This window comes from Lepidochelys kempii, chromosome 2 (assembly GCF_965140265.1).
Source record: "Lepidochelys kempii isolate rLepKem1 chromosome 2, rLepKem1.hap2, whole genome shotgun sequence".
NCBI classification, from domain to species: Eukaryota; Metazoa; Chordata; order Testudines; family Cheloniidae; genus Lepidochelys; species Lepidochelys kempii.
The window spans coordinates 193241388-193266960 of NC_133257.1; the positions used below are offsets into that span (position 1 = coordinate 193241388).

At 43.8% G+C, this 25573-nt stretch overlaps 1 protein-coding gene across 1 annotated transcript; it reads left to right on the forward strand.

The window, feature by feature from the left end:
• The first annotated feature begins 3314 nt into the window (after positions 1 to 3314).
• On the forward strand, positions 3315 to 19715 carry GASK1A (golgi associated kinase 1A). Its single transcript, XM_073333321.1, has 4 exons — positions 3315 to 3964; positions 16647 to 16769; positions 17884 to 17987; positions 19458 to 19715. Exons 1-4 carry the CDS (start codon positions 3371 to 3373, stop codon positions 19666 to 19668), a joined length of 1032 nt encoding a protein of 343 aa, XP_073189422.1. The 5' UTR covers positions 3315 to 3370; the 3' UTR covers positions 19669 to 19715.
• Positions 19716 to 25573: the final 5858 nt, after the last annotated feature.

The window sequence follows — 25573 nt, forward strand, 5'->3', positions numbered from 1 at the left end:
CCTCCATGAATTTATCTAGTTCTTTTTTTAACCCTGTTATGGTCTTGGCCTTCACAATGTCCTCTGGCAAGGAGTTCCACAGGTTGACTGTGCGTTGTGTGAAGAAATACTTCCTTTTATTTGTTTTAAACCTGCTGCCTATTAATTTCATTTGGTGGCCCCTAGTTCTTGTGTTATGAGAAGTAGTAAACAACACTTCCTTATCGACTTTCTCTACACCAGTCATGATTTTATAAACCTCAATCATATCTCCCCTTAGCTGTCTCTTTTCCAAGCTTCCTTATACAGAAGCCATTCCATAGCCCTAATCATGTTTGTTGCCCTTTTCTGAACCTTTTCCAATTCCAGTATATCTTTCTAGAGAATGGGTGACCACATCTGCACACAGTATTCAAGATGTGGGTGTACCATGGATTTACATAGAGGCAACATGATGTTTTCTGTCCTATTTTCTATCCCCTTCTTAATTATTCCCAGCATTCAGTTTGCTTTGACTGTCGCTGCACATTGAGTGGATGTTTTCAGAGAACTATCCATAATGATTCCAAGATCTCTTTCTTGAGTGGTAACAGCTAATTTAGACCCAATCATTTTATATGTCTAGTTGGGATTATGCTTTCCAATGTGCACTACTTTGCATTTATCTCCATTAAATTTAATCTGCCATTTTGTTACCCAGTCATCCAGTTTTGAGAAATCCTTTTGTAGCTCTTCGCAGTCTGCCTGGATCTTAACTATCTTTAGAAATTTTGCATCATCTGCAAATCTTGCCACCTCACTGTTTACCCCTTTTTCCAGATCATTTATGAATATGTTGAATAGGACTGGTCTTAGAACAGACCCCTGGGGGACACCACTATTTACCTCTCTCCAGTCTGAAAACTGACCTACCCTTTGTTTCCTATCTTTTATCCAGTTACCAATCCATGAGAGCACCTTCCTTCTTATTCCAGAGCAGTCCCACAGGCCCTAGACTATTTAACATTTTTACTGATGGCCTGGAAGTAAACATAAAATCATCACTGAAAGTTTGCAGATGACACAAAAGTTGGGGGAGGGTTAAATAATGAAGAGGACAGGTCACTGATACGAAGTGATTTGGTTTTCTTGGTAAACTGGGCACAAGCAAACAATGCATTTTAATATGGCTAAATGTAAATGTATATCTCTAACAACAAAGAATGCTGGCCATACTTATAGGATGACGGACTCTATCCTGGGAAACAGTGACTTTGAAAAAGATTTGGGGATCATGGTGGATAACCAGCTGAATGTGAGCTCCAGAGTGATGCTGTGGCTGAAGGAGCTAATGCAATTGTTGGTTGCATAAACAGGGGAATCTCGACTAGGAGTAGAGAGGTTATTTTACCTCTGTATTTGGCACTGCTGTGACTGTTGCTGGAATACTGTGTCCAGTTCTGGTATCCATAATTCAAGAAGGATGTTGAAAAATTGGAAAGGGTTCAGAGAAGAGCCACAAGAATGATTACAGGATGAGAAAACATGCCTTGGAGTGATAGACTCCAGGAGCTCAGTCTACTTAGCACAACAAAGAGAAGGTGAAGGGGTAACTTGATAGCAGTCTATGAGTATCTACTTGAAGAACAAATATTTAATAATGGGCTCTTCAATCTAGGTACAACTTTCAGTGTCTGGAAGTTGAAGTAGACAATTTCAGACTGGAAATAAGGTGCCCAGTTTTTAACAGTGAGAGTAATTAACCATTGGAACAACTTACAAAGGGTCATTCTCCATCTCTGACAATTTTAAAGTCAAGATTGGATGTTTTTCAAAAAGATCTGCTCTAGGAATTATTTTGGGTCAGTTCTATAGTTTGTGTTACACACGACGTCAAACTAGGTGATCACGATGGTCCCTTCTGGCCTTGGGATGTATGAATCTATACAAAACAAGAATGAGACAGAGGCAAAGCAGAGATATAGAGGGATATGGTAAATACAGATCAAAGTCCTGCAATATTAGCAAATCCACCACTGAGGAGCATTCCTTATACAGTGGTAATCTATGTCTGTTCAGATGTTCCTTTAAACTCTCCTGCTCTTCCACTGTCCCCAATAATAAGACATTATCAGTCTGCTGGTGGTTCAGTGAGGCATGTTTTGCAATGGCCAGGATGCTGCACAATTGCCTTTTTAATTAAAGTCTCTGCCTTTTTCACTTTCTTCTACTCTTCAGGCCAAATTCAGCCTGGGTGAAGCCCATGGAATTACATCACAGCCCAGTCCTGTTCCCATTGATATCACTGGGGGTTTTCTACTGGCATTACTGGGAGCTGAACTGGAGCCTTAGCGAGTGCTAACACAATATGATCTAAGGATACCATTTGCACTGATCAACCCAACTCCCTGCAGGATAATACATTTCATGGAGACAGCTTCTGCCCTAGCTCTAGCTATCCCCCATGATGCGATCAATAAGGTTGTCCTTTCTGACTCCACAGGCTCAGAGATCCTGGAGAAGAATGAGGCTGAAGAGACCACCTGTGGCTGGATTCTGCTTCTTGCTTGCCTTCTCTGTGGTGGCATTTACCAGTTTTCCTCTGCTGCTTCCAAACAGCTACGGGGAGTCCGATCTCCAGTTCTTGGCACTGGCTGAGCCACATGGGAAAGTCATCCGGCCCAGGCGTCTGTGGACAAACACCACTGCCTCTGTCCCCCGGTGGGCCAGGAGCTTTGACCACAGAGAATGGGAACCCTCTCCCCCTGGCACCAATCAGGAAAGGCAATCCTCACACCATCCCCAGTCTGCCCGCAAGCCAAAGAACCAGCCAAGTATCCTGCGCCGACAAAACCACACACTGCTGAAAGCAAAGAGAAAGCATAAAGGAGAGATTAGGAAACATAACATTGTTGTGAAAAGCTCTGAAGCCAGCAGTAAATTACAGCATGAAAACATTCCCCACAGGACCAGTGGTGAGAAGAAAAGGGAGCTTAATACTCATTTTTCTCTAAATAATTCAGGGAGCAATATTCATTTCTATAAGCTGACAGGGAAGAAGGCAGATATGAAACCACAAATGGAGGAGGCCCCTTTCTTTTCTCCTTCACTCAGCAATAAAAGGGGTTTTCAGGAAGGAAAGCCAGAGGTTGCTTTATGTCTTAAGAACCCTTTTGCAAGCCAGCCAGCTGTGGCACAGGACCGATACAAACCAGATGTGCAGGCAGCCGGCGCTGAGCCGCAGCATTCAAATTCAATTAAAGCCTTTATCTCGGAAGCAGATAGCAGGCAGCCCTTCAGAGGTGCAGCAGGCATGCAGAGACAGACAGGCAGTTACTCCCAGGAGCCTGGAGAACCAGGAGATCATTTCTGGGTGGGTGTGGCCACGCAGTTACAGACATCTGAATGGTGTATGAAGACTCCAGAAGATGCCCTTTCTGCCAAAGGGGAGGGCCACCTGAGGTTTGGTGAGAGGATCCCACCTTGGTTTACTGCAGATGATGTGCAGAAGATGAAATGGCTGGCAAATAGCAAAGTGGTGACCAAAACCAGAATTCCTGCTCATGGACAAATCCTCAGAGTCAGCCTTTTGGCCAGACAAGACACTTCCCCATCTGACCCTAAACGAGACTGTTCAGATGGGCTCTGTGGATTAATAAAGCGACCCAGTGACCTCTATGAGGTGCTAGCTTTCCACTTGGACAGAGTGTTGGGGCTGAATAGGAGTCTGCCTGCAGTGGCCCGCAAATTCAACAGTCCCCTGCTGCCCTACAAATACACCAATGGTGCAGTGAGGCCCATCGTATGGTGGGTGCCAGATATCCAGCACCTAGCTGATGCCAACAACGACCAGAACTCTTTTGCAGTGGGGTGGCTACAGTACCAGTCTCTGCTGCAGCAGCGGTGTGGCATGGTGGATTCCAGGGCAGCTCTCGGAATAGCTCCATGTTTGAGTGTCCTGCACACAGAGTGGGCCAAACTGGCGCTCTTTGATTTTCTCCTACAGGTATGCTTGGTGGTGGAACAATCCCCGTCTCTCTTTTTTCTTCTCTTTAGTGTGTGTGTGTATTGGGCATAGCTATAAGGCTTGTTTCTGTTAAAGTCTTGTTTCACAAAGTTGGGGAGAGGGGAAACCTGGGAAGGTCTCCAACTCTGGAGTGTAAAAAAAAAAGTGAGCCAAACAAACCCAGCAGAAGTGCACATTATTACTCTCATAATTCTATGTGTATGCAGTGTTTGTTGTGGATGTGTCGGTTCCAGGGTATTAGAAAGCCCAGGTGAGCGAGGTAATATCTTATATTAGACCAACTTCCATTGATGAGAGAGGTAAGCTTTCAAGCTTATGCAAAGTTCTTCAGGTCTGGGAAACATACTCAAAGGGCCACCGCTTAATACAAGGTGGAACAGATTGTTTAGCGTAAGTAGTTAAAACATGGTAAACAATCTGTTCCACTTTGTATTTAGCAGTGACACTCTGAGTTAGTTTCCCACACCTGAAGAAGAGCTGTGTATCTCAAATGCTTGTCTTGCTCACCAACAGAATTTGTTCCAGTAAAAGATATTACCTCACCCACCTTGTCTCTATAATTATACTTGGCATTAATAAAAGACTTTCCATAGTCAAAATGCTTTAGAAATATTAATTAACCCTCACAAAACTCCTGGGCAGCAGACAGGTAACCATTATTATTCTGATTTTATGAATGGGGAATCTAAGGCACAAAGCCAAATGACTTGCCCCAGGTCACACAGCATATCAGTGACAGAGCCAGGATTAAAACTCAAGAATGCCTGGCTTCCAGAATAGTCAAAGTAGCCTATGCAAAGGTGTGTGTCTCCATCGAAGCTCATGGAGTCCTTCTTCAGACACTTCGCTGAACAGAACACATCACAGCACAGTGAAAGCAAATGGGAGGTTGAAAGAGAAAGCAGAACGTAGGTCCCAATTGTTTGGTTTCCAAACCCAAATTAACATCTGAAATGAAAACTCACTGATTTTGTTTGTTTTCAAGGTAGGAAACAGTGTTTTTTTCCATGCAGATTTGTGGTTAAAATAGATCCTGGACGAATGTGCAAAAGTTTTTTTTAAATAGTCCTTTTCATATTCAAGTGGCATTCTCCAATTAGGATGATTTTGTAGTCTGTGTTATAGTAGGTTTATGAGGTCATAACCACTGTACCACTACCCCATGGCTGTGAGTCATTTTGAATCAGATTAGTGGAGTTCACAACACCATTTGATAATCAACCTGTGACACAGGGCTCAGTCCTGCAATCCTTACTCAGTCAAATCATCCTATGCACTGAAATGGCACTACTTACCTGAGGAAAGGTTGCCTGACTGAGCCTTGAAGAGCAAAGGCGGGGGGTGAGGGAGAGGAGGCAGGCTGGATACTGGGGCCAGAGCTCTTGCTGGAATAAATCAGTGTAGATTCATTGACATGAAAGGTGCTGTGGTGACTTACACCACAAGTGTAGTTCACCATCTGTAAGCACTGTTACCATAAGACTTCACTCAGCCTCAGGACAACCCCGTATTCCTAGCAGGAACACAGAATGCCTGCAGTCTGGACTCATTCATGTTTTCCTTAGCTTTTCAGTTTGTCATGATCATCTAACCTTATTTGAATTCTCAAACTGCAGATAAAGAACAGAAAGCCTGGATCATCAATCAGTAGAACTTTGTACAAGGATTTCTCACACAGATGACTGATTCAGTCAGAAGCCTGAAACTGACACCAAACCAGGGGAATTCTGCCTTTAGCAGGGATATGCTGGATTGCTGCCTTATTACCAGGGGAGCTGTCGCTATCATTTGTTTTAATTTTTCAGGTTTCAGAGTGTCTGGGACTTGACACTGGAAAAGATTGAAACCGTACACAGTAGCTTTCCATTCCGAACAAACCTTCAGTGTCACAGTTGCTGGATCAAGTGTGGCAAGCTTCTTAAACCACCAGCCCCAGTCTGTTTGCAGAATGAACTACCCTTCAAGTAGAGAATTGTGCAGCAAAGCAAGGAGCTTCACTACTTTTGCTGGGTCTTTGCCACTCATTTCCTGGTTAGCATTACGCCAACCAAGTCAAACAGTGATGCCTGAAGTACTCCAGGCTTCCTCAAAAATGTTGGCATGGGGTTATGGGCAGAGGATTAGGGTTCCTAGAAAAGGAGATGTCAAGAACTCTTTGACTTACCAGTGGGTAAAAGCAGCCTAGTAGAAGCATCTTGTGAGAAACAGCAACTTGTAATTACAAAATACACACTTGTCCCTCGAACATTAACCCCATTCTGTCCTGGCAAATCTGTACGTTTGCTATTACGTACAGTATTGTCCTAGCTCTGCAAGCTTTTGGTCCTCATTAACCTCCTGATCCTGAGAGTGGCTGACTTCAGTGGTAGTTGGGGACACTCAGCATCTCTCATGGTTGGCCACCAGAGAAGCTTGAGTAACTCCGGATCCTTTGATACACATTTTATAAGGCAATTATTGGTTATTGGTAAAAGAGAACATTGCTTAGTAAAACATATTGGTTGAATGTCAGTGAGTGTGTGTAATACATGCCATTCATTATGTTTAGGAAATATGCTGAATAATCTCCCACTATTTAAAGAGTTATAACAAAAAGTATTGGACATACATTCTCAAAAGTCATTCCCACCATATGGCTGTTCAGTGATCTATTGTTTGGGCAAGGTGGAGTTGGAGATCGCAGTCCAGTTCCTAGTGGACCAGTGTCCACAATACAAAAATTCTTATCACAAATAATGGGCACCCTTGTTAACAGCTCAGCAGCGAGACAGATGACTGAATGTGTAGCGAGGGCGAATTACCCCTTTGATCTAGAGGATGTCCAAATATAGGTCAAAGTTTAGATATACTGCAGTGGGTGGAAGTGTGCACCTCGTCTACCCAGGCTGTCTCTGTTGTGTCAATAAATAGCAGGCTCCAGGCTCCAGAGCTGTCAATTTGCGACCTATCATTAGGACTAAAAGAAGAAGAAAAAATATGCATTATGCTAAAGGGAGTCTTGACTATTGTCACTCGCACTGAGGTAGTCCACACAGTGAGAAGCATTTCTTCCCCCGCATGGCCTCCTCTCTAGGAATCCAACAAAACTAAAGCAGTGATACCCTTAGAAATATCTCATTGAAAAGTCTTTCTATTTTGATTCAAAGAAGAGAGATGGGGACCCGACTCTCCATTGCCCTGCAGCTTGTGTCATCACTTACACCAGTGCGGCTCATTACCATTCAGATGTAGCAGCATTCTGCACCCACTTTGTCCAGGTGGAAATGACTACAGGAAATGCAGAGCAACAGGGAATCTGGCCCAAGGCCGTTTATGTTTTAGACCTGCCATTAGGCTGTATCACTCAAAGAGACCTACCAAGGATATTTTAAAAACTCAGCTTGTGCCCCTCTTTTAATCTTTGTGCTGTATAAAGAACGCTGGAAAGGTGGGGATTTTATCTCCTGTTCAGCCTTTATCCTCTGGGCTCCTCTGATGTCACCACTTCATTCGCCCTTGTAGTGTCTTCCAGCCGAGACAGGACCTGGTTTTCTAATTTGAAAACCCCCCCAACCAACCAAATATGACACAAGCACATTTTCAAACACCAAAAGCCCTTCCAACCTGCTTTATGTATCAGAGAGACACACAAAAAGGCCTTTTTTTGTCATTTACAACACACATTTAAACAAAAATGTCTTTACTTTCACAAATCACTGTTGGAGTAGCTGTCAATCTTCAGTAAGCGTGTTTAATAATCAATGTGTGTGGAAGGGAGAGACGGCTGGTTTATCACCTCTCAACATGCTGTGCAGTTGGAAGCTCAGGGTAAAAGTTGTGCTTTTGTATAGTTTGTGCATGCTGGACTTGAAGGGGAACATGGATCCACAGACAAGCTTCAGACACATCTGACCTGATTCTGATCTCACTTATTCTAGTTTTATCCTGGTGTAACCTCACTAGTTTGGGTGGAGTTACTCCTGATTCACACTGGTGTGAGGTCATGCTCATTTAAAAGAATCTTATGTCAGTCTCATGTTATCCAGACTCTTTTGTTCCTGGGTGTCTTTTTGTTGCTGAAAATCAGCTTTTGTTCCCTCCAACCAGGATCCTTTTCCCATCATGGAGATTTTCCTTCTCTTCTGTGTGTGGATTAAGAGTGCTTAATCTTACATCTGGAAAATCAGAACTTGCTGCTATGGGGGATTATTACAGTTTCTCTGAACAGAGAATTGTGAGTTTAATTAGGGGCAACTGAGAGGAAGAAGAGATGGTTTATATGGGAGATGGAGCCTTGTTTATACACCTCAGGGGTATTACTTACCACTGCAGGGACAAGCATTAGCGAGAAAAAACTATCTGAAAGGTTTTAAAAAATCTCTGCTAAAATATGTGTTCCCATTACTTTTTTTTTTTTTTTTTTTGGCAGAGCTTAACTATTAATCTTAATAACCTCAAAGTATGGCTGGCAGAAGGGGTCAATCACGACTAGATGTAACAAATCCAGTCATGACTGGAATATGTTACATTAAAACGATTAACATTCATATTTAAAGCTAATCTAGCAGGAAATAAAATAAGTGTTTAAAGAGCAGAAATGAAAATTCTGGGATCGGGTTTTTTGGGTGTGACTGTTACTTTAGAACTTACTAATAAACACATCCGGGTTTGAGTTAGTGGCGTTATGGGGTGAAATCCTAGCCCGAATGAAATCAATGGGAAAATTCTCTTGACTTCAATGGGACCAGGACGTCACCCTTTTTACTTAAAAACCGTATCGTCAAATCCTCACCTGGTGTAAATCAGCATAGAAGTCAGTGGAGCTACACTGATTTACACCATTTTTCCATTCTGTGCCCCCCTCATTCCAGTACCACCACTTCCCATCTCCCGGCCACGAGCATATCCTTGTGTGATGTCAGGCCTCGATAGTGAGGGTTATTTGGTCCCCTACCCCCCGCCAGGAAAAAGCTGTCCAGCATGGATTCCCTCTTTGATTCATAATCCTCCACAACTCCAGAGTAGCAATTTATCTCTGTGCCAGGAGGCTTTGGAAAGTAACTCTCTTATAGGATAACACAAATGCCCCTTTGTGGACTGATTGCCAGGGCACTATGTGAACAGTTACTGCCTCTCCTCCCACGTAGAGATATGGCAGATCTCAGATTCAACCACAGCAGTGATGGGGAGACTACAGTGGGCCATGGGCATACCAGACAGAAACCAGGCAGTGACTCAAAAATACAAGGAAGAGGAAGATTTGGGACAAGTTTATTCTCTTTTCCATTTCCTTGCCCCACCACTCGGAATACTTCAAGGGCCTGATCCAGCTCCCACTGGGAAAATTGGGCCCCACAGCAAAAATCTCATTGGATTAAATGCGAAGGTTGGGCCTTCAATGAAAAGGATGATGTTTGAGAGAGACTTTTACCCAAGCAGACCAAATGGTTAAGCAGACCAAATGACAAAAACAACCCACAGAGTTTTTTAATAGCTCCAAAGAGATCACCACTAATGGAAAAGTACTATCAAGCTAACTAGGGATGAAGCTAGCAGGATATTATAGAAATGAAACAAAGTTCTTCAGAAATGACTCAAAAACCCTATAAGATTTAATAGAGAATGAAATCCTTTGGATCCTGAACCATTCTGTAGAATTTGGGATCATGGATAGAATTCAGTAGTGAATTCTATAGGATGATCCAAAAACTCCATGCCGGGGTTATCATTCTGTATTACGTTCTGTGGGGCTTTCCCCTAAGGGAGTGCCTTTCTAATATACAGTTGTTTCACACTGGCTCCCAAAGGCCAGCTGCACTGATCAAAATCCTTTATAAACACCTCACAGAGACTACTCCTATTTTTCATACTGTAGCTCACTAACATGATTCAAACCGCTCTCTATGAACCTCTCTCCACAGGCAAAAAGTTTGCTGCCAAGAAAAATCTCCAGAAGAGAGAGTGCAGTGTATTGTGAACACTGCTGTTCACTCGTGGAGCACTGCTGCTAGAAAGCAGGATTAGAACACCTCTGTTTCAGTTATCTCCCAGTTTGGCAATGTCTGCAGCATTCATCTCTTAGGTAGTGATTTTTAGCTTTGAGTTGGCTGGTCACTTCACATACCATCTCTCTCTTGATTTGGCTCAATAATACCGCCTTTGTCTACACTTTCCTGCCTCAACTGGCAACATTGATCTCCTGGTAAACATGGCAGGAATCCATCAAAATACAATAGGTTAAATCAATCCAAATCCTAGTCCCTTTTGATGTCAACAGCAAAACTCCCATTAACTTCAGTGGAGATAGAATTAGGCCCAAATGACCCAGTTCCATGTGATTAAAGTCTCCTAGGGATGTTGTAAGAACCACGGTTGGTAGAGATGTATGAACCTTACATAGCAAAACCCCACTTTATGCAAAACTCAGATGGTGTCACAGGAAGGAAACTGGCCACGTTTTGTCCAAAATTTTATATATGGATCCGATTCTCATTTACTCTGAGGCCCCTTTGCACACCCCTGCAATGTAAAGGGGATGGAAAATGCATGCATATATAATGTGTGCCCTCATTAAGGCTCCTTTACATTTGCCAGGACAATGTGAAGGAGCTTCAGTGTAAATAAGAATCAGCCACACAAGGAATTGCCCATACAAACCAACCTAGAGAAAATACAGCATTTCTCTGGTAAAATAAAATCAAATCTAGAATAACCATCCCCGACCTGAGCACCCCCCATCCCTCAACCCATCATCCTTCAAGAAATGTAGGAGAAAATAGGTAAGGGTTTCAGAATGTCCTCAAAGTCAACAAATGCCAGGTCTATCAGACCAAGGCAGGGAGTGAGTTCCAGAGCCAAGTGACAGCCATTATCAGTGTGTCTCCGACATGCTCTTTTGTTTTTTCTTCCAAGCTGTTCCCAGTCCAAATCCAGAGAAAGTTCTCCTCTTCTGTAATGCAGATAGCAAACTACAATCGGCTGAGGGCTAGGTACGTGGAGAGCTGTGATCACTGCTCCTGACTGGCTAAGAATTGCACACACCGTCATTGCTGTTACCCCATCTCCCTCGCCCTCCCCACCACAACCCACTCATTTTCATCATTGTACTGATGGGTCTTGTCTTCTAAACAGCAAGCTCTTTGGGGCAAGGATGGTCATTTACCGTATATGTTTGTACAACACCTATCACGACCGGGGCCCTGAACTGGTTGGCCTCTAGGCAGTCAAGCCGTCCAAAGTTAGAAAATGCTAGAATGAAGGTTGCCTGTGCAACATTAACCCAGCCCCCTTCAGCATATGTGTTATGAGACAGCCTTTAAGCACATGATCGCAGACTAGTTTTTCCACAGAACAAAGGCCCACAGTTAGCTACTTGCTGCTAACAAAGGAATGTAAAAGGCCACGACTCAATTCCAGAATCTGGAGGGGAGTGTGTTGTAGTGCTTATAGACCCGTCTGTCCTTGTACCCGCAGCCTTCCCCTGTCTCCCTCTGCTTCTCTCCATCCCACCCTCCCACATCCTCGTCCTACCCACCTCCCCCTCTCCCCTTCCCCACACCATGGTTCCTGCCCCCACCTATCTTCATTCCACTCAGTGCAAGAATCAGAGTGAAATTCTATGGTATGTTATGCAGGAAGTCACACTATACGATGGCCATAATGGTCCTTTTGGCTATACTGTCAAACTATATACACTGCTCCTAGAGAGTGACTTGCTACCATTTTGGAAGGCTGGAAACTTATTTAAACTTTTTTGGAGTGTTTGGCAAGGCATGAATTTTTCCAGATGGTGCTTTGTTCTTTTGGTATGAAACCTGCAATATGTTGTAACATGGTAACTCTTCCAGGCTGGATGAAGCCTTGCAAACCCCAAATATAATATAATAGAGCTTAACTAAACTCAACGTGCCTTCACTATCATTGGTTAGAATCAACTCAACTTGTAACGAGCAAGTCAGAGGGGTGAGTAGTGAGAAACTAAGAGAGCCAAAAGTGATGACAAAGTTCTCTGACACCCATGCAGGCCAAAACCAGCCAGTTATGCACAGCTCTGAGTCTGATCACCTTTGCCAGCATCCAACCGCTAGTAGTAGTATAGTATAAAAAACTTCCCCATCTGTGGTTTAACCATCCATACACCTGCTATTTCTTTCTCCCTTGGGCTTCAGGGGACCCAGGTTTTTCTAAACTGTTTCAGTTCTTGTAAAAAATATGAACTAGAAAGTTTCCTGAGAAGAAATATTTGTTTGCACAGTATCATTTTATTAACTTTTGGCAATGTAACCAAGTGTTTTTGGAAGCTCAAATAACAATTTATTATGTCATTCCAGCAATTTCCTATCAACTGTGTACAAGTCAAATTCAAGACCTTCCCTTTTTTCTCCTACACCTGCCAGAAAAAGGCTTAGATTTCCATTACAAGCAGGAACCCCTCAAGCACTTTACAAAATCAGGCCTCATATTTTGTGACTTAAGTGGTCCAGATAAGTCATATTCTCTCCCTGCACATTAAAGCGCTCTGCAGTATAAGGCAGCCTCTAATATATGGGCTGTTGTATTGTAACTACCCGTGCCATTGAAATCCCTTACAAACACCTCCTTTCCAACAGGACATTTACAATAAATAGTCTCATTCCTAAATCGTAGACCTTCGAGTTGGGAGACCTGCGTTCTATTCCCGGTACTGCTCTAGACAGTCTCTGGGGCATTGGCTAAGTCACTGAAATTCTCTGCTTCCGTTTCCTCATCTGTACAAGGGGTATAAAGCTACTTACCTCCTTCACAGGGTGGTTGAGAGGCTCAAATCATTAATGCTTAGAAAGCATTTGAGATCATTAGATGGATGGTATGTGTCTGTTTCTATTACAGAAATGTACACGATGTAATAAACTGTACAGGTAAAGCCTAGATGGAATATGGTCTTCCCTGGGCTCTACCTATACTGTAAATAAAGACACAGACTATCCAGGGGAGCAGATGTCAAACGAGAGTAGGTGTGTCAACCCTGCACTGCGCATCACAACTGTTCTGCAAGATCATCATCGTCAGCCAGGGACAATTAGCCAAACCAGCTCCTGGAGAGATACTTAAGTCAGATGTCAGACTCAGCCTGTACCTTATAACTTCTGTTATTCTAATATACATTTATTCCTTGGTTTCCTAAAAACAGTCTCCCATCAACATGCTAAAAGATACGGCCTCCCAAATTCCAGTGGGTGGAGCATAGGCAAAACGTTCCTATCCAGATGGGCACACATAACAGTTACCACAAGTACCGAGTAAAGGAGGTTTTTTAATGAAAACCCAATGTGGGCTGGGGTCAGCCTTCAGCAAAGGAGGAGAGGGGATAGAAAGGTAGGTATTCTATAGTAGGATGGGTCTGAGTATGCTAATAAAATGATATAATAGAACAGTTCTCAAACTGTGGGTCATGACCCTTCTTTAATGGGGTTGCCAGGGCCTGCATTAGACACACTGGGCTCCAGGGCTGAAGTTGAAGCCTGAGCTCTGCCACCCAAGGCTAAAGCCCTGAAGCCTGAGGGCTTCAGCCCCCCTGCCCAGGCCGTCTTGGTTCGGGCTATGGCTTCAGCCCCACATGGAGTTGTGTAGTAATTTTTGTTGTCAGAAGGGGGTCATGCTGCAATGACGTTTGAGAACCGCTGTAATAGAACCATGAGACTGATGATATTAATGCATGTCTCAAGCCTCTGAGCATGCCCAGTATGAGTTGGCTGTTTCTAGACACCTGAGCAGACTCAGACTCAGTTGAATACTTTACTTGTGCAGTTAATAAAAGGGCTGTTCCCTCCTGAGGCAGGACATAGGAATCTGATGTAATATATTTCATGGGAGTTTTTCAGATGACACCTGTAAAATCTAGGTCTTGTCTGATCTGCATGAACATTAAGGATCCCAGGCCTTTTGTCATAAGAGTATTTCCATGATGCTCATTATCCAAACTGACCCTCTGTCTCACTGGCATACATGCTGTTGGCTGCCATCTTCCCCCCCCCAGAGTGGTGGGAGGGAAGTCACAAGATGTTATTGCCCATTCTCATGGGCAATTTCCCAGTTTGCAAAGCTGCATTTGTGGACATAAGTACCCATCCAAACTGGAATGCAGTTACCTTTGAAAATGTGGCCAGTGTCTCCTCCTGTGCATGACAACTGGAGGATTTTTTTCGTAGTCTCCTGGTAAGTATGCCGAGTCAAACTTCTGGCTAGTGCACAAGCACACTGAGTCTCTCTGTAAATCAGCTGAGATTTTCTTTATGTTCTGCACAGTCTATTAATTCTGCTATCATGGAAAATGATGTAAAAGGTGGGAGAAATCAGCGTGCTGCACTTTCAGGCACCTAGATGTAGGATGTGCATGGAATAAGTGTGACATTTTCCTGAGTTCAAATGCGTTTGGTTTCAGAAAATACTTTAGCTCTTGGGTTTCCTGGAAGGAGAAATATTGCCTGGAGTGCCTCATTAAACATCAGCTGATGGGCCTGTGTTAAGAAATACTAGCAGGGCATCAAATTAATTAATATGGGATCTAAGAGGGCTAGGAATATAATGGTCACGTGAATCAAACTGTGCATTCCTTATATCACCTTATTCCTCTGTGGTTTGATTTGAGTTTGGGGTTCAGACAAAACACAATTCAGCTAAAATTTTTGGTAGGTGTTAAGTTGAAATGGTGGAAATCACCTAGTATCACATTGTTTCCACTGAAAATCAGAAATCCCTCCTTGGCACCTGAAACTCAGGTCAGGTTCACTTGAAATTTGGCCCAGCCTGACCAAATGGTTCGCGAACCTTAGCAAACCTGACCTGAGTTACAGGTTCATAACCCAAAACCAGGCTATATAGATTCACAGGTCTATGGTTTGAACCAGATTCCTTGGCAACCTCATGCAAAATCAGTCAGTTTCTCTACCGACTCTGGAAATTCTGCCTGCCTCAGCAGCACTGGTCCCGTTTCAGGAAAGTGTGATGTGTTTGCAGGAGCTGATTTATGTGGCTGTGCTCTGGCCAGGCCTCTTTCGGAGAAAGCAGTGAGTCAGTCTCCTGTATGCAGCCCTGGCACTTTTGCACACCTCTGGGGTGATTATTATATAACCGAGACAGCAGACTGGCTGCCTTGTACAAAGCAGCATAAAAACCAATAGCTTATTGTGACAAAGCTAACAGCGTGGGGCATGAAAAATTAGAAAGGGATTATGGCTTCTGGGTTTCACTGGATAGTGATAACTTTAATCTTGAAGGAGAATCAAATCCTATTTCTTCCTCCAAGGATATGGAGTGTCATGCGTGCAGCACAAGTGAGGTGGTTCCACTCTTTAGGAGTGGAGTAGAGACAAAGACAGGGGCCCATGCTCATGTAGAAAGTCTATGCACACGTAGGTGTCATGCAGCCCAATACCTTCTGCCTGGGTTTAGTAAATGGAGCAGGTCAGAGGGGAGTGATGGTAAGACCAGCCCGTCTGCCATTAGGGGCATCCACCAGCCATTACCTCTATGGGGCAAGTATACAGCAGGAGGGCAATGGACTAAAGTAGCGACCCCATAACAGCCCATGAAAGGACTCCTTTTCCCCTGTGCCAAACCATATGCTCAGGGGAGGATTTGACCCTAAGGATTTGGATGACAATTTCAGACATGCCAGTTGCTGCCAGAGGTGGCTCCTTCCTAGCGGTGGTGGTTCTAACATTGGGTCACTCACCTACCAAAAATCAGGGGAATAAACCCAAAGTCAAATAGCTTCATCCCTATGTCAGGCTAAATTCAAAGATGTTAAATTAAAATCTCGACATTGGATTAAGGATCCACAAGAGGACAGTTGTTTCTGTGCCCCGGACTGTATAATGCACACTCCAGTAAAGGCTCCAGAGCAGGAGCAGGACTTCAGGGAGGGCATCAGCGTTTCATTGAATGGGCTGTCAGGAGTGAGGAGGAGCACGTTCAAAAGTGCCCATGAATTACTAAACACAGATGCAGCAAAAGCAAGTTACAGTGCCCCACCTGGAGTATCCACCTGGGTCTGCAAACTGCACGCAGGACAAATCCCGCACTATGCAGGTGTTAAGAATGCACCAACGGGCCAAGCAAGTATAAAACAATTCCCCACGCTCCCTTCTCCCTTCTTCTCATTTCTATCAAGAGTTGTTTAGATTATTATTAGGGAAGGGTGAAATGGTTCATATAAAACAGGAACCAATCTAAACCTTCATCCAGCATTTGAATTTGCCTGAGAAAATCCCTTTCTGAGGTTCAAAAAAATCAATTAACTTATTTTTTTTGTTTTGCCTTAGTTTTTATATGCATCTCCTCTTTGTTTCAGATAGAAACAGAATCTATTCAATCCATGCAAACATCGCCTACTGAAATACTGCAAGCAGGAAGTGTCTGAAATCTTGCAGGAAAGCCTGTTATTGGGAGCTTTGCAGTCCACTTTCCAGACTAAAATGGTTTAGTTAGAGTACAGAAAAGCAACTAAATTTCTGAATGGGTTTCTGAACCCCCACCAATCTTTTATATAAACAGCTCTTTCAGTAACGAATAATCTGGATTTTTCTCTACATTTTATCAAGCTTTTTTCTTCCAGGCATGAAAAGTTCCCTGTTAAACTACAACTTAAGATCTCCATCCTGAAATTCCTGAAGCCTCTAAATACTTCAGATGTCACCCACAGGTTCATGACCGACTGGACCGTTACTGCTGTGGATTTCAGCCAGACCCTGAAGAACCCTGCATGGAGGAAATGCTTCATGAAAAGTGTAGGAATCCTGCAGAGCTGGTCCTGGTCCACATCCTGGTATGATATTGCCAGACATTGTGTTTGCCTCCATCCTTTCAGTTTCTAACGTCTACATTTTCTATAGCAGGCCAGACTGGTTCTCTGTTATTGACTCTTGTTATGTTTTTACCCCCACCGCAAAGAGCAAAATATGTCTAGGTAAATTTTATTTCAGGGTAAGAGAAAATAAAGAACAAGTAAAATGTCTGCAGGTTAGATTCTTATATGTATAACTAAGTCAATGGGACAATTGGTGGAGTAATTTGTTGCTCAGTGTAAGTAAAAGTATAGTAAGTATAAGTGTATCTGAATCTGGTCCTGAGAGTCGGTGAGGGTGAGCGAGCAGCAAGCATAGTGTGTGATCCTCTTTGTAACATTCTGCGTCTGAAATGAAAAGCAGTGTGACAGCATGAGGCAGGGAGACCTCTCTCCATTTAAAGTTACAGCCTTAAAAACCAGAATGACATGATCTCCCTCTGGCTGCATAGCCGCGTACACACTTCTGAAGTAAAAGTTCAGCATGACATAGCAGTCAGACAGTGGCTGTATTCCTTCAACAATACACACATTTTATTCTGCCAGAATATTAAACAAATGAAATTCAATCTACATGTCTTCTCACCATGAAATTAAATAGCGTGCTGATAATAAATATTGTCCCTGGATAATAATAAATAAAATAGGCAGTTAAGAATGAAGTGTGATATTGAGGTTGCTCAGTAACGTTAGATAATGACAATCTGACTTTCATCTTAGAAATCTACAGACCAATTTAATCCTTGGGGACAAGATGAGTTTAACTTTAGGGACCTGGCCATGGCGACTCTCTGCCTTTTATTTGGCGCAGATAGTACATATGTTCAGCAACTTAAGACTTTTGGGTTAAATTGTGGTTTTGCTATCAGCTCCAAGGTAAAGGGCAATGCATCGTCACACTGGCCTGGGTGCAGACAAGAAGCTAGTCTCTAAGAGTTAATACGTGATCCCTGGTTCCACCGTTGCTATGGACTGTTGTTGCTGCCAACCCTAAATGTTCCAAAATTACTCTTTGCATACAAATTACCCTTCCTCCCAAAATGTCAGCTCAAAGAACCCCCCCCCAAATTTGAACTTCTTGCTTTTTTCCTACCAGATCCGGGGAAGTGAGCCTTCTCGCTTGGTGTTCATTGACAATGCAGGCAGACCTCACCATCCGGAAGCAAAACTCAACTTCAGGCTACTGGAAGGCATAGATGGGTAAGAAGGGCAACAGAAGCAATTCTAGCTAACAGTACCGGAGGGTCACAGCCCAGGCCACTGGAACATTCCCTTCCTTTCAGAATATATAAGGCAGAACAGTTAAGGTTCTTCAATAAAAACAGATGTGTCTCTAGAGAAAATAAATTGGACTGGATGGGGCTTGCCTGTGTTTGTGAAGTTTTCTTCTAGACAGTGATTCTTAGGGCTCACCACCTGTAGAAAGACTGAGTCCTTTACATACGCATATACCTCGTTGATATCTACACCCCCGCCACAACCATGTTTGTTCCACATATACCATGACTGAAAGCTCGTGCAATCCCACATTCGTATATCTTAGTTTCTTGGATTGCCTTTTTGCTCAAGCCTCAATATGGGGGGGCTGAGACAGGTCGCCGTCAAGATAGTGGAAAGACTCCCATTGACTTCAGTGGGGTTTGGATAAGGTCCAACCTGCACAGATATCAGAAACACAAATATAGGGCCTCAGTCTGAGCTAACATGCACCAGTGTAAATCAGGAGTGGCTCTACTGAAATTAATGGAGATACAGTGGTATAAAATTAGAGTGAGATCAGAATCAGGCCCTATGTGTGCATATTTCACACTGAGGTGAATATTTATATCTCACACTGGGGGTGGCTGATGACTATCTCAGAAACTATAAAGCATATTATTTTCCCTGTAACTGGCAGCTGCCCAAAATAGCAAACAAACAGGTATTTCAGTATTTCATGTGTCATTGCATATCCAGCTTTCACATGTTATCAGTCTTTTGATTTGAGACCATTTGGATTCATTTCTGATTGCACTGTTGGGGAAGCAGCTCGCCTATTACAAGCAGAGTTTTATATAGTTTACATCCATTGTCATTTGTTAGCAGAAATGGGAACCACTCAATCCCCTGGACCAGAATAATCCTGGACTTTGAGTAATTTGAAATCTGGACATAGCTCCAATTCTTGCCACTTGAGTCCCTTTCTATGTGCTAAGGAATAACTTGTCCCAAGACACTTGGGCAACTTGTGTCCCCTAAAGCATATGCCTGGAACCTATTGGGTTAGCAGGGTAATAGCCCTTTAATATCAGGGTATATTTCTCACACTGAATTGCTCTCGTGCATCCTCGCAAGAGCTGGACATAGACCTAAACTGAGGATCTAACCCATCCCTCCCCCCTGAACACTGAAGGGTTGAAAATCCAGATTCAAATGTTCTTGGTGAGGGCCAGCTCTCTCACTCTGTGCTTATTAAACTGTTATAGCTTTCAACATCTCTGCAGCCAAGAAAAATAGTTAGCACCAAAACAATCTCTGCTTTGCATAAAATATGAACAGAACAGAACTCTGACTACTTCCAGGGACAGAGACAGAAATGGAGCAAACACTATTCTCCTGCCCTAACCACTTAGCTATATGATTTTATCTTTCCAACTCCTTTTCTTTCCCTCTTCTGATTTTCTTCATCAGGTTTCCTGAGACAGCTGTGACCGTGCTCAAATCGGGATGTTTACAGAACATGCTTCTGAAGTCACTGTACATGGATCAGGAATTCTGGGAAAGCCAGGGTGGATACCAAGGACTTAGACACTTGCTTCAAGTCATTAACAGAAGAGGACAGATCCTACTGCAGTACATTCAGGAACACAATCTGACAATCTTTAAGGATTCATCACTTTAAAACATGCCCCTACAAGAGCAACACACGCCTGATATAAAGTGCAAGGTTGCAACCATGGGTACACCTCGGTACTCTAAAGCTTTTATGATCAGAAGCTGCTCTTGAGTGCTTGGTTCTTCAGAATCAAATTCAGCAGCACATCCTGAAGAAGTACAATAGATCCCAGGAAGAGACAGATGGGGGAAAGAAAATTTCTGACACATTACAGAAAGGCTGGGAAAATGAATTTACCAAGTATTTTATTGAGCACTGACTCCAGCTTGGATTTTCAGAGGAGTTGAATCGCATTGAGATTTTGGGCACTTAACTCCCTGAGGTTCCTTCAAAAATCTTATCTTGAATGTTATGGCAAAATACTAAGGACAACATGAGAAATATTAACTCAACAGTTTGAGAGTCTGACCAAAGCTTATAGAAGCCAGTGGGAGTCTTTTAATTGACTTCAACAGGCTTTTGATTAAGCCTTAACTGCTTCAGAAGTAGTCTATATATGACCAGTTTGGTTTGACATAAGCAAAAAGGGTGGCACCTCCAAAGTGAATTATATATATAATGAAATAGCATGTGAGCGAAGATAGGTCTTCCTCAGTCTAATGAATGATGTGCCTATGGATACTGGATGTAGATCAATTAATGCCAGCTGAGAATCTGGCCCATAATGCATTTCAGCAAGCATCTGGCAGCAATTGCTATAATTAAGATTGAAAACACTTTCTAGCCTAACTTGCTGTTTTCATACACTCAATGCTTCCTGAAACATTCACCTTTTGAGCTGCAATTTTCCATGGTAGGTCCAGAGTGAATTTTTATTTTATTTGGATAAGTTTGAACTAAATCACTTCTGTCATGTTTTGAGCTATGGGAGAATTAAGCAAAAATGCCTCCTACTAAAGATCTTTTAAATACCCTTTTTTGGACATGGCAGCAGCAAAAACAGCTGTCCGAAACTTGAAACCTTCCTTGGTTTGTAGAAAAATATTTTTTAAAATGATAAGCACCTGCAAAATGACTTCTGAGCATGCTATCTGCTAAGAATTTTGGCACAGCCTACTTGAGTCCTGTCTTATTTTTGTCATCACTGTACATCTGCCTGGCTGCTCAGACAGTGAGTGTGATTGTGGCTCTCTGACTAGTGCTGAGACAATAGAGATGTCAGAAATTGTAAATGTCTCACTGAAAAATGCACAGCAAAATCCTCCAAAAATACTTACTTAAACATCACAGCCAGGAAAAAATTGCAAGTGCAAAATAAAAAAAATAAAAAAATTGGGGAATCTGATATTTTAGGGTCTCTTTGAAGTTTTCATTCTACAGTAGTCCTGACATTCTAATTGCATAGTTAGTATTTGCTATATAATCTAAGGCCAAGCTTTTCAGAAGTGACTAGTGAGTTCAGGTGCCCAGCTTGAGACACTTTATAGGTATTTGATTTTCAGAAAGTGTTAAGCACCCATTCTCTGAAAATCAGGTCCCTTCAAGGTGTCCCAAGTCAGACACTCAATAACTGAGGCCCCTGAAATCACCAGTCACTTTTGAAGGATTGGCCTGTATTGTTTTCTATTACAAAAATCCACCACGGTGTAAACAAATGTGCTGCTACCCTACGAACCTGTTTTACAGAAAATGATCTCCAGGCAAATAACAGGAGCAGAAGAGGTTGGAACTCACCCCTCTCCCACCATATTCCCCTCAGTGAGGTGTGAGCTTCAAAAACTAAAGGGGATCATTTAAAAAGCAACCATCCGATTGCACAAGCAATTTCCTTTTCTCTCATTTCTTTTGAAGAGAAAGATTAAACGATACAAGTGATGTTAGTGCCATGTTCATCAAGTCAAAACAACTGCTATTACCATAAAAAAATTGTAACCACCAAGATACTACATTGGCCTCCAGAGTGACCACATCATTTTATTGTGTGAAATCCTGTCCCGCTGAAATCAATGGGCATTTTACCACTGACTTCATTGAGGGCAGGATTAATCCATTGCTTTCATCTTTCTCCCACTCCTTCCCCATCTTCACCATGTGTTGTCACCTCCTGTGTTGTCCTGGCACTGAGCTGCACAGGTGGACCGCTGTGCCCATGTGGAGTCCAAAAGAAGTCCATGACATCACAGAGATGCCTCATAATTGTAAGCGCTACGCTCAGCAGTAAGTAGAAAGAACAGGAGGACTTGTGGCACCTTAGAGACTAACCAATTTATTTGAGCATAAGCTCAAATATGCATCCGATGAAGTGAGCTGTAGCTCACGAAAGCTTATGCTCAAATAAATTGGTTAGTCGCTAAGGTGCCACAAGTACTCCTGTTCTTTTTGCGAATACAGACTAACACGGCTGTTACTCTGAAACCAGCAGTAAGTGTTTGCCGACCGGGCCCGACATAAGACTGTAAACTCTTATGAGCACAGAGTAAGTCATTGCTCGTTCTGTGAAATGCTATGCACAGCTAAAGAGCTACATGAATAAATAAATAATAACAAGAACAATAATACTGCATAATTAAATCCACAAAATGTACTGCAAAAGTTGAAGTCCTAACAGCAACAGTCATTTGGCCATCTACCATATGTGTGATATGTTCCATTCTTGTTTTTTCTGGCTGATGTATTTATGTTAATTTCAAACAATACCACAAAACACATATGTTGGACAATGGGGCTGAGTTAATGTTGCTTTTAGAACCAAAAACTTTGCGTTTCCTGACTTCTTGTGGTTTTTGTCTGTTCAAATTTAACACGGCAGAACATGCAGTTTTTTGCATTTTCTCATGTATATGTGTGTGTTGGGTGGTTAAACTTGGAAGATGTCACTTCTGTATGTGTAATAAATGAAAAAAAATCCTAAAACAACACTAAGATCTGCTACTGATTAATACATATCTGTGTGTTCTGAGTGGACACTAGATGGGGAGGGCTCTCAGTTATTATAGAGAATTCTTTCCCAGGTGTCTGGCTGGTGGGTCTCACCCACAAACTCAGGATCTAACTGATCACCATATTTGGGGTTAGGAAGGAATATTCCCGCAGGTGACATTGGCAGAGACACGGGAGAGTTTTCGCCTTCCTCTGCAGCCTGAGGCACGAGGGTCACATGCTGGTTTAAGCTAGAGTAAATGTGGATTCTCTGTAACGTGACATCTTTACATCAAGATTTGAGGGCTTCAGTAGCTCAACCAAAGATTATGGGCCTACTACAGTAGTGTGTGGGTGAGGTTCTGTGGCCTGTGATGTGCAGGTCAGCCTAAATCAATGGTCCCCAAACTTTTGAAAGTCATGCCCAACCTTCCCCCTGTCTGCTCCCCCCCCCGCCCGCCACGCTCCTCAGAGCCAGGGCAAGGAGTGGGGCTGTGGCTTGGGGTTGGGGGAATGCAGACAGGGATAAGAGGGGCAAGGCTGGGGCTGCAGCTGGGAGTGGGTCTGGGGCCAAGTGCAGAGCTGTGGCCGAGGCTGGGGGTGGAAGCAGAGTTGCGGTGGGGGCCAGCAGCTGGGCCCCCAGCTGGGTGCAAGGTACACTGAGGCTGGGATCAGGGAGGTGCAGGTCACGGAGCCAGGGCCACAACTGGGGGCAGGGCTGGAGCAGAGCAGGGGCCAAGATGTGGCTAGGTGGCGCACCCTCCCTGCCCCTGTGGGAGCTTGCCTGACCGGCCACCCCCACAAAGGGTTCTTCCATGCCCACTTAGTGGTGTGTGCCCCACAGATTGGGCACTTCTGGACTAGATGATCATGATGGTCCCTTAAAATTTATGAGAATGTTTAAATTGTATATGCAGATAAATATACGTTAAGTTTTTCAAAGCAGTCCATGAGATTTAGCCATTAAAATTAGTGGAAGATGTGTGGCTAAATCCTCTGAACTTCTCTGAACATTTCAGTGTATGCTGTATACGTTACAGCAGTGTCTTCACGCTGCTTCTGTTCAGGATGTGTCAGGTTTCCCATTAACCCAATTTTAGGGTTTGATAACTGGATCAGAAAAATTCACTCTAGCTTGACACAGGGCCGGCTCTACCTTTTTTGCAGCCGCAAGCGGCGAAGCAAAGAAAAAGGGGAAAAAAAGCAGCCGCCAACTAAGAAGAGGAAAGGATGATATCCGAGTGCCACCGCAAGAACGGCCGGAGCGCCGCCCCTTCAGATTTGCCGCCCCTTCAGATTTGCCGCCCCAGGCACCTGCTTCCTTAGCTGGTGCCTAGAGCCGGCCCTGGCTTGACAAAGTCTCGTCTGAGGGGCGCGTCTTTCTTTAACCCAATTTCACTGGGCATTTATAGCTTCCATGTATGCAAAAAGACAATACAAGCGGACGCTTCGGGGCGCTTGTCTATGCTTACATAACTCAAACACAGCTTTGGTCTGGCAAGAACCCAGTGACATCCCTGTGAATATGTCTGAGACAGGCAAGTAAAGAGGAGGAGCTATAGGGCTAGACTGGGTTGGGCCCGATGTGGGTGTGCAAGAAGGATGGGCAGGAAAGAGGTTTCAAGGAGGCTTTATACCACCTCTGCTACTGTGCCGCTGAGCAGGAATTCAGAGCAGCAGCCGTGTTAGTCTATAGCCGTAAAAAGAAAAGGAGGACTTGTGGCACCTTATCCGATGAAGTGAGCTGTAGCTCAGGAAAGCTAATGCTCTAATAAATTTGTTAGTCTCTAAGGTGCCACAAGTCCTCCTGTTCTTTTTGAGCAGGAATTGTCACCATTTGGATAGTTGCGTTTTGGGACTGGAAACATTGGGGCAACTGTAGAACTGACAATGATGGTGAAAACCATATAGCTAGGGCTCTACCAAATTCACGGCCATGAAAAATGCATCACGGGCTGTGAAATATGGTCTCCCTCCATGAAATATGGTCTTTTGTGTACTTTTACCCCATACTGTACAGATTTCACAGGGGAGACCAGCGTTTCTCAAATTGGGGGTCCTGACCCAAAGGGAGTTGTAGGGATATCGCAAGGCTATTTGAGGGGGGTAGCAGTATTGCCACCCTTACTTCTGCACTGCCTTCAGAGCTGGATGGCCAGAGAGCGGTGGCTGTTAGCCGGGCACCTAGCTCGGAAGGCAGCGCCTCGCCCGCAGCAGTGTAGAAGTAAGGGTGGCAACACCATCCCATGCAGCTGTTACTTCTGCACTGCTGCCTTCAGAGCGGGGCGGTCGGAGAGTGGTGGAGAGGGTCCAACTCTGCAAGCAACAGCGCAGAAGTAAGGGTGGCAATTCCAGACCATGCCACCCTTCCTTCTGCGCTGCTGCTGGCGGCGGCTCTGCCTTCAGAGACGGGGTCCCAGCCAGCAGCTGTCGCTCTCCATTGCCCAGCTCTGAAGGCAGGGCCGCTGTCAGCAGCAGCGCAGAAGGAAGGGTAGCAATACCGCAACCCCAACCAAGTCCGTTCTGGGTCAGGATGCTACAATTAAAACACCATGAACAGCACCATGAAATCATGACATTTACGATTTAAAAAAGCCTATGACTGTGAAATTGACCAAAATGCACCATGAATTTGGTAGGGCCCTATGTATAGGTCTAGGTGGCCTCTCCCCTTCACCAGTTGGCTGCACCTTGTCAAAGGGGAGTTGAGCCAGCTGCCACGTGAGCTCCTTAGAGTGTCTGGAGGCACAATGTTTCTGGAGCTATTGCTGGCATAGTGCACCTTTGCATTCCTCCTACTATAGACTGTGGTTTAAAAAGCCACATAAGAATGTAAGAATGGCCCTACTGGGTCAGACCAAAGGTCTATCTCGCCCAGTATCCTCTCTTCCGATGGTAGCCAATGCCTGGTGTCCCAGAGGGAATGAACAGAACAGGTAATCACCAAGTGATCCATGCCCTGTCACCCATTCCCAGCTTCTGGCAAACAGAGGCTAGGGAACACAGCTAGGATCACAGGGATGAAAGGGATCACAGCTGCAGTTCTGATCAT

Coding starts and splice junctions, on each gene's coding strand:
- GASK1A (XM_073333321.1), top strand. CDS start 3,371: ATGAAGACTCCAGAAGATGCCCTTTCTGCCAAAGGGGAGGGCCACCTG. Junction 3,965..16,646: donor TCTTTGATTTTCTCCTACAG/GTATGCTTGGTG, acceptor TGTCACCCACAG/GTTCATGACCGACTGGACCG. Junction 17,988..19,457: donor CTACTGGAAGGCATAGATGG/GTAAGAAGGGCA, acceptor TTTCTTCATCAG/GTTTCCTGAGACAGCTGTGA.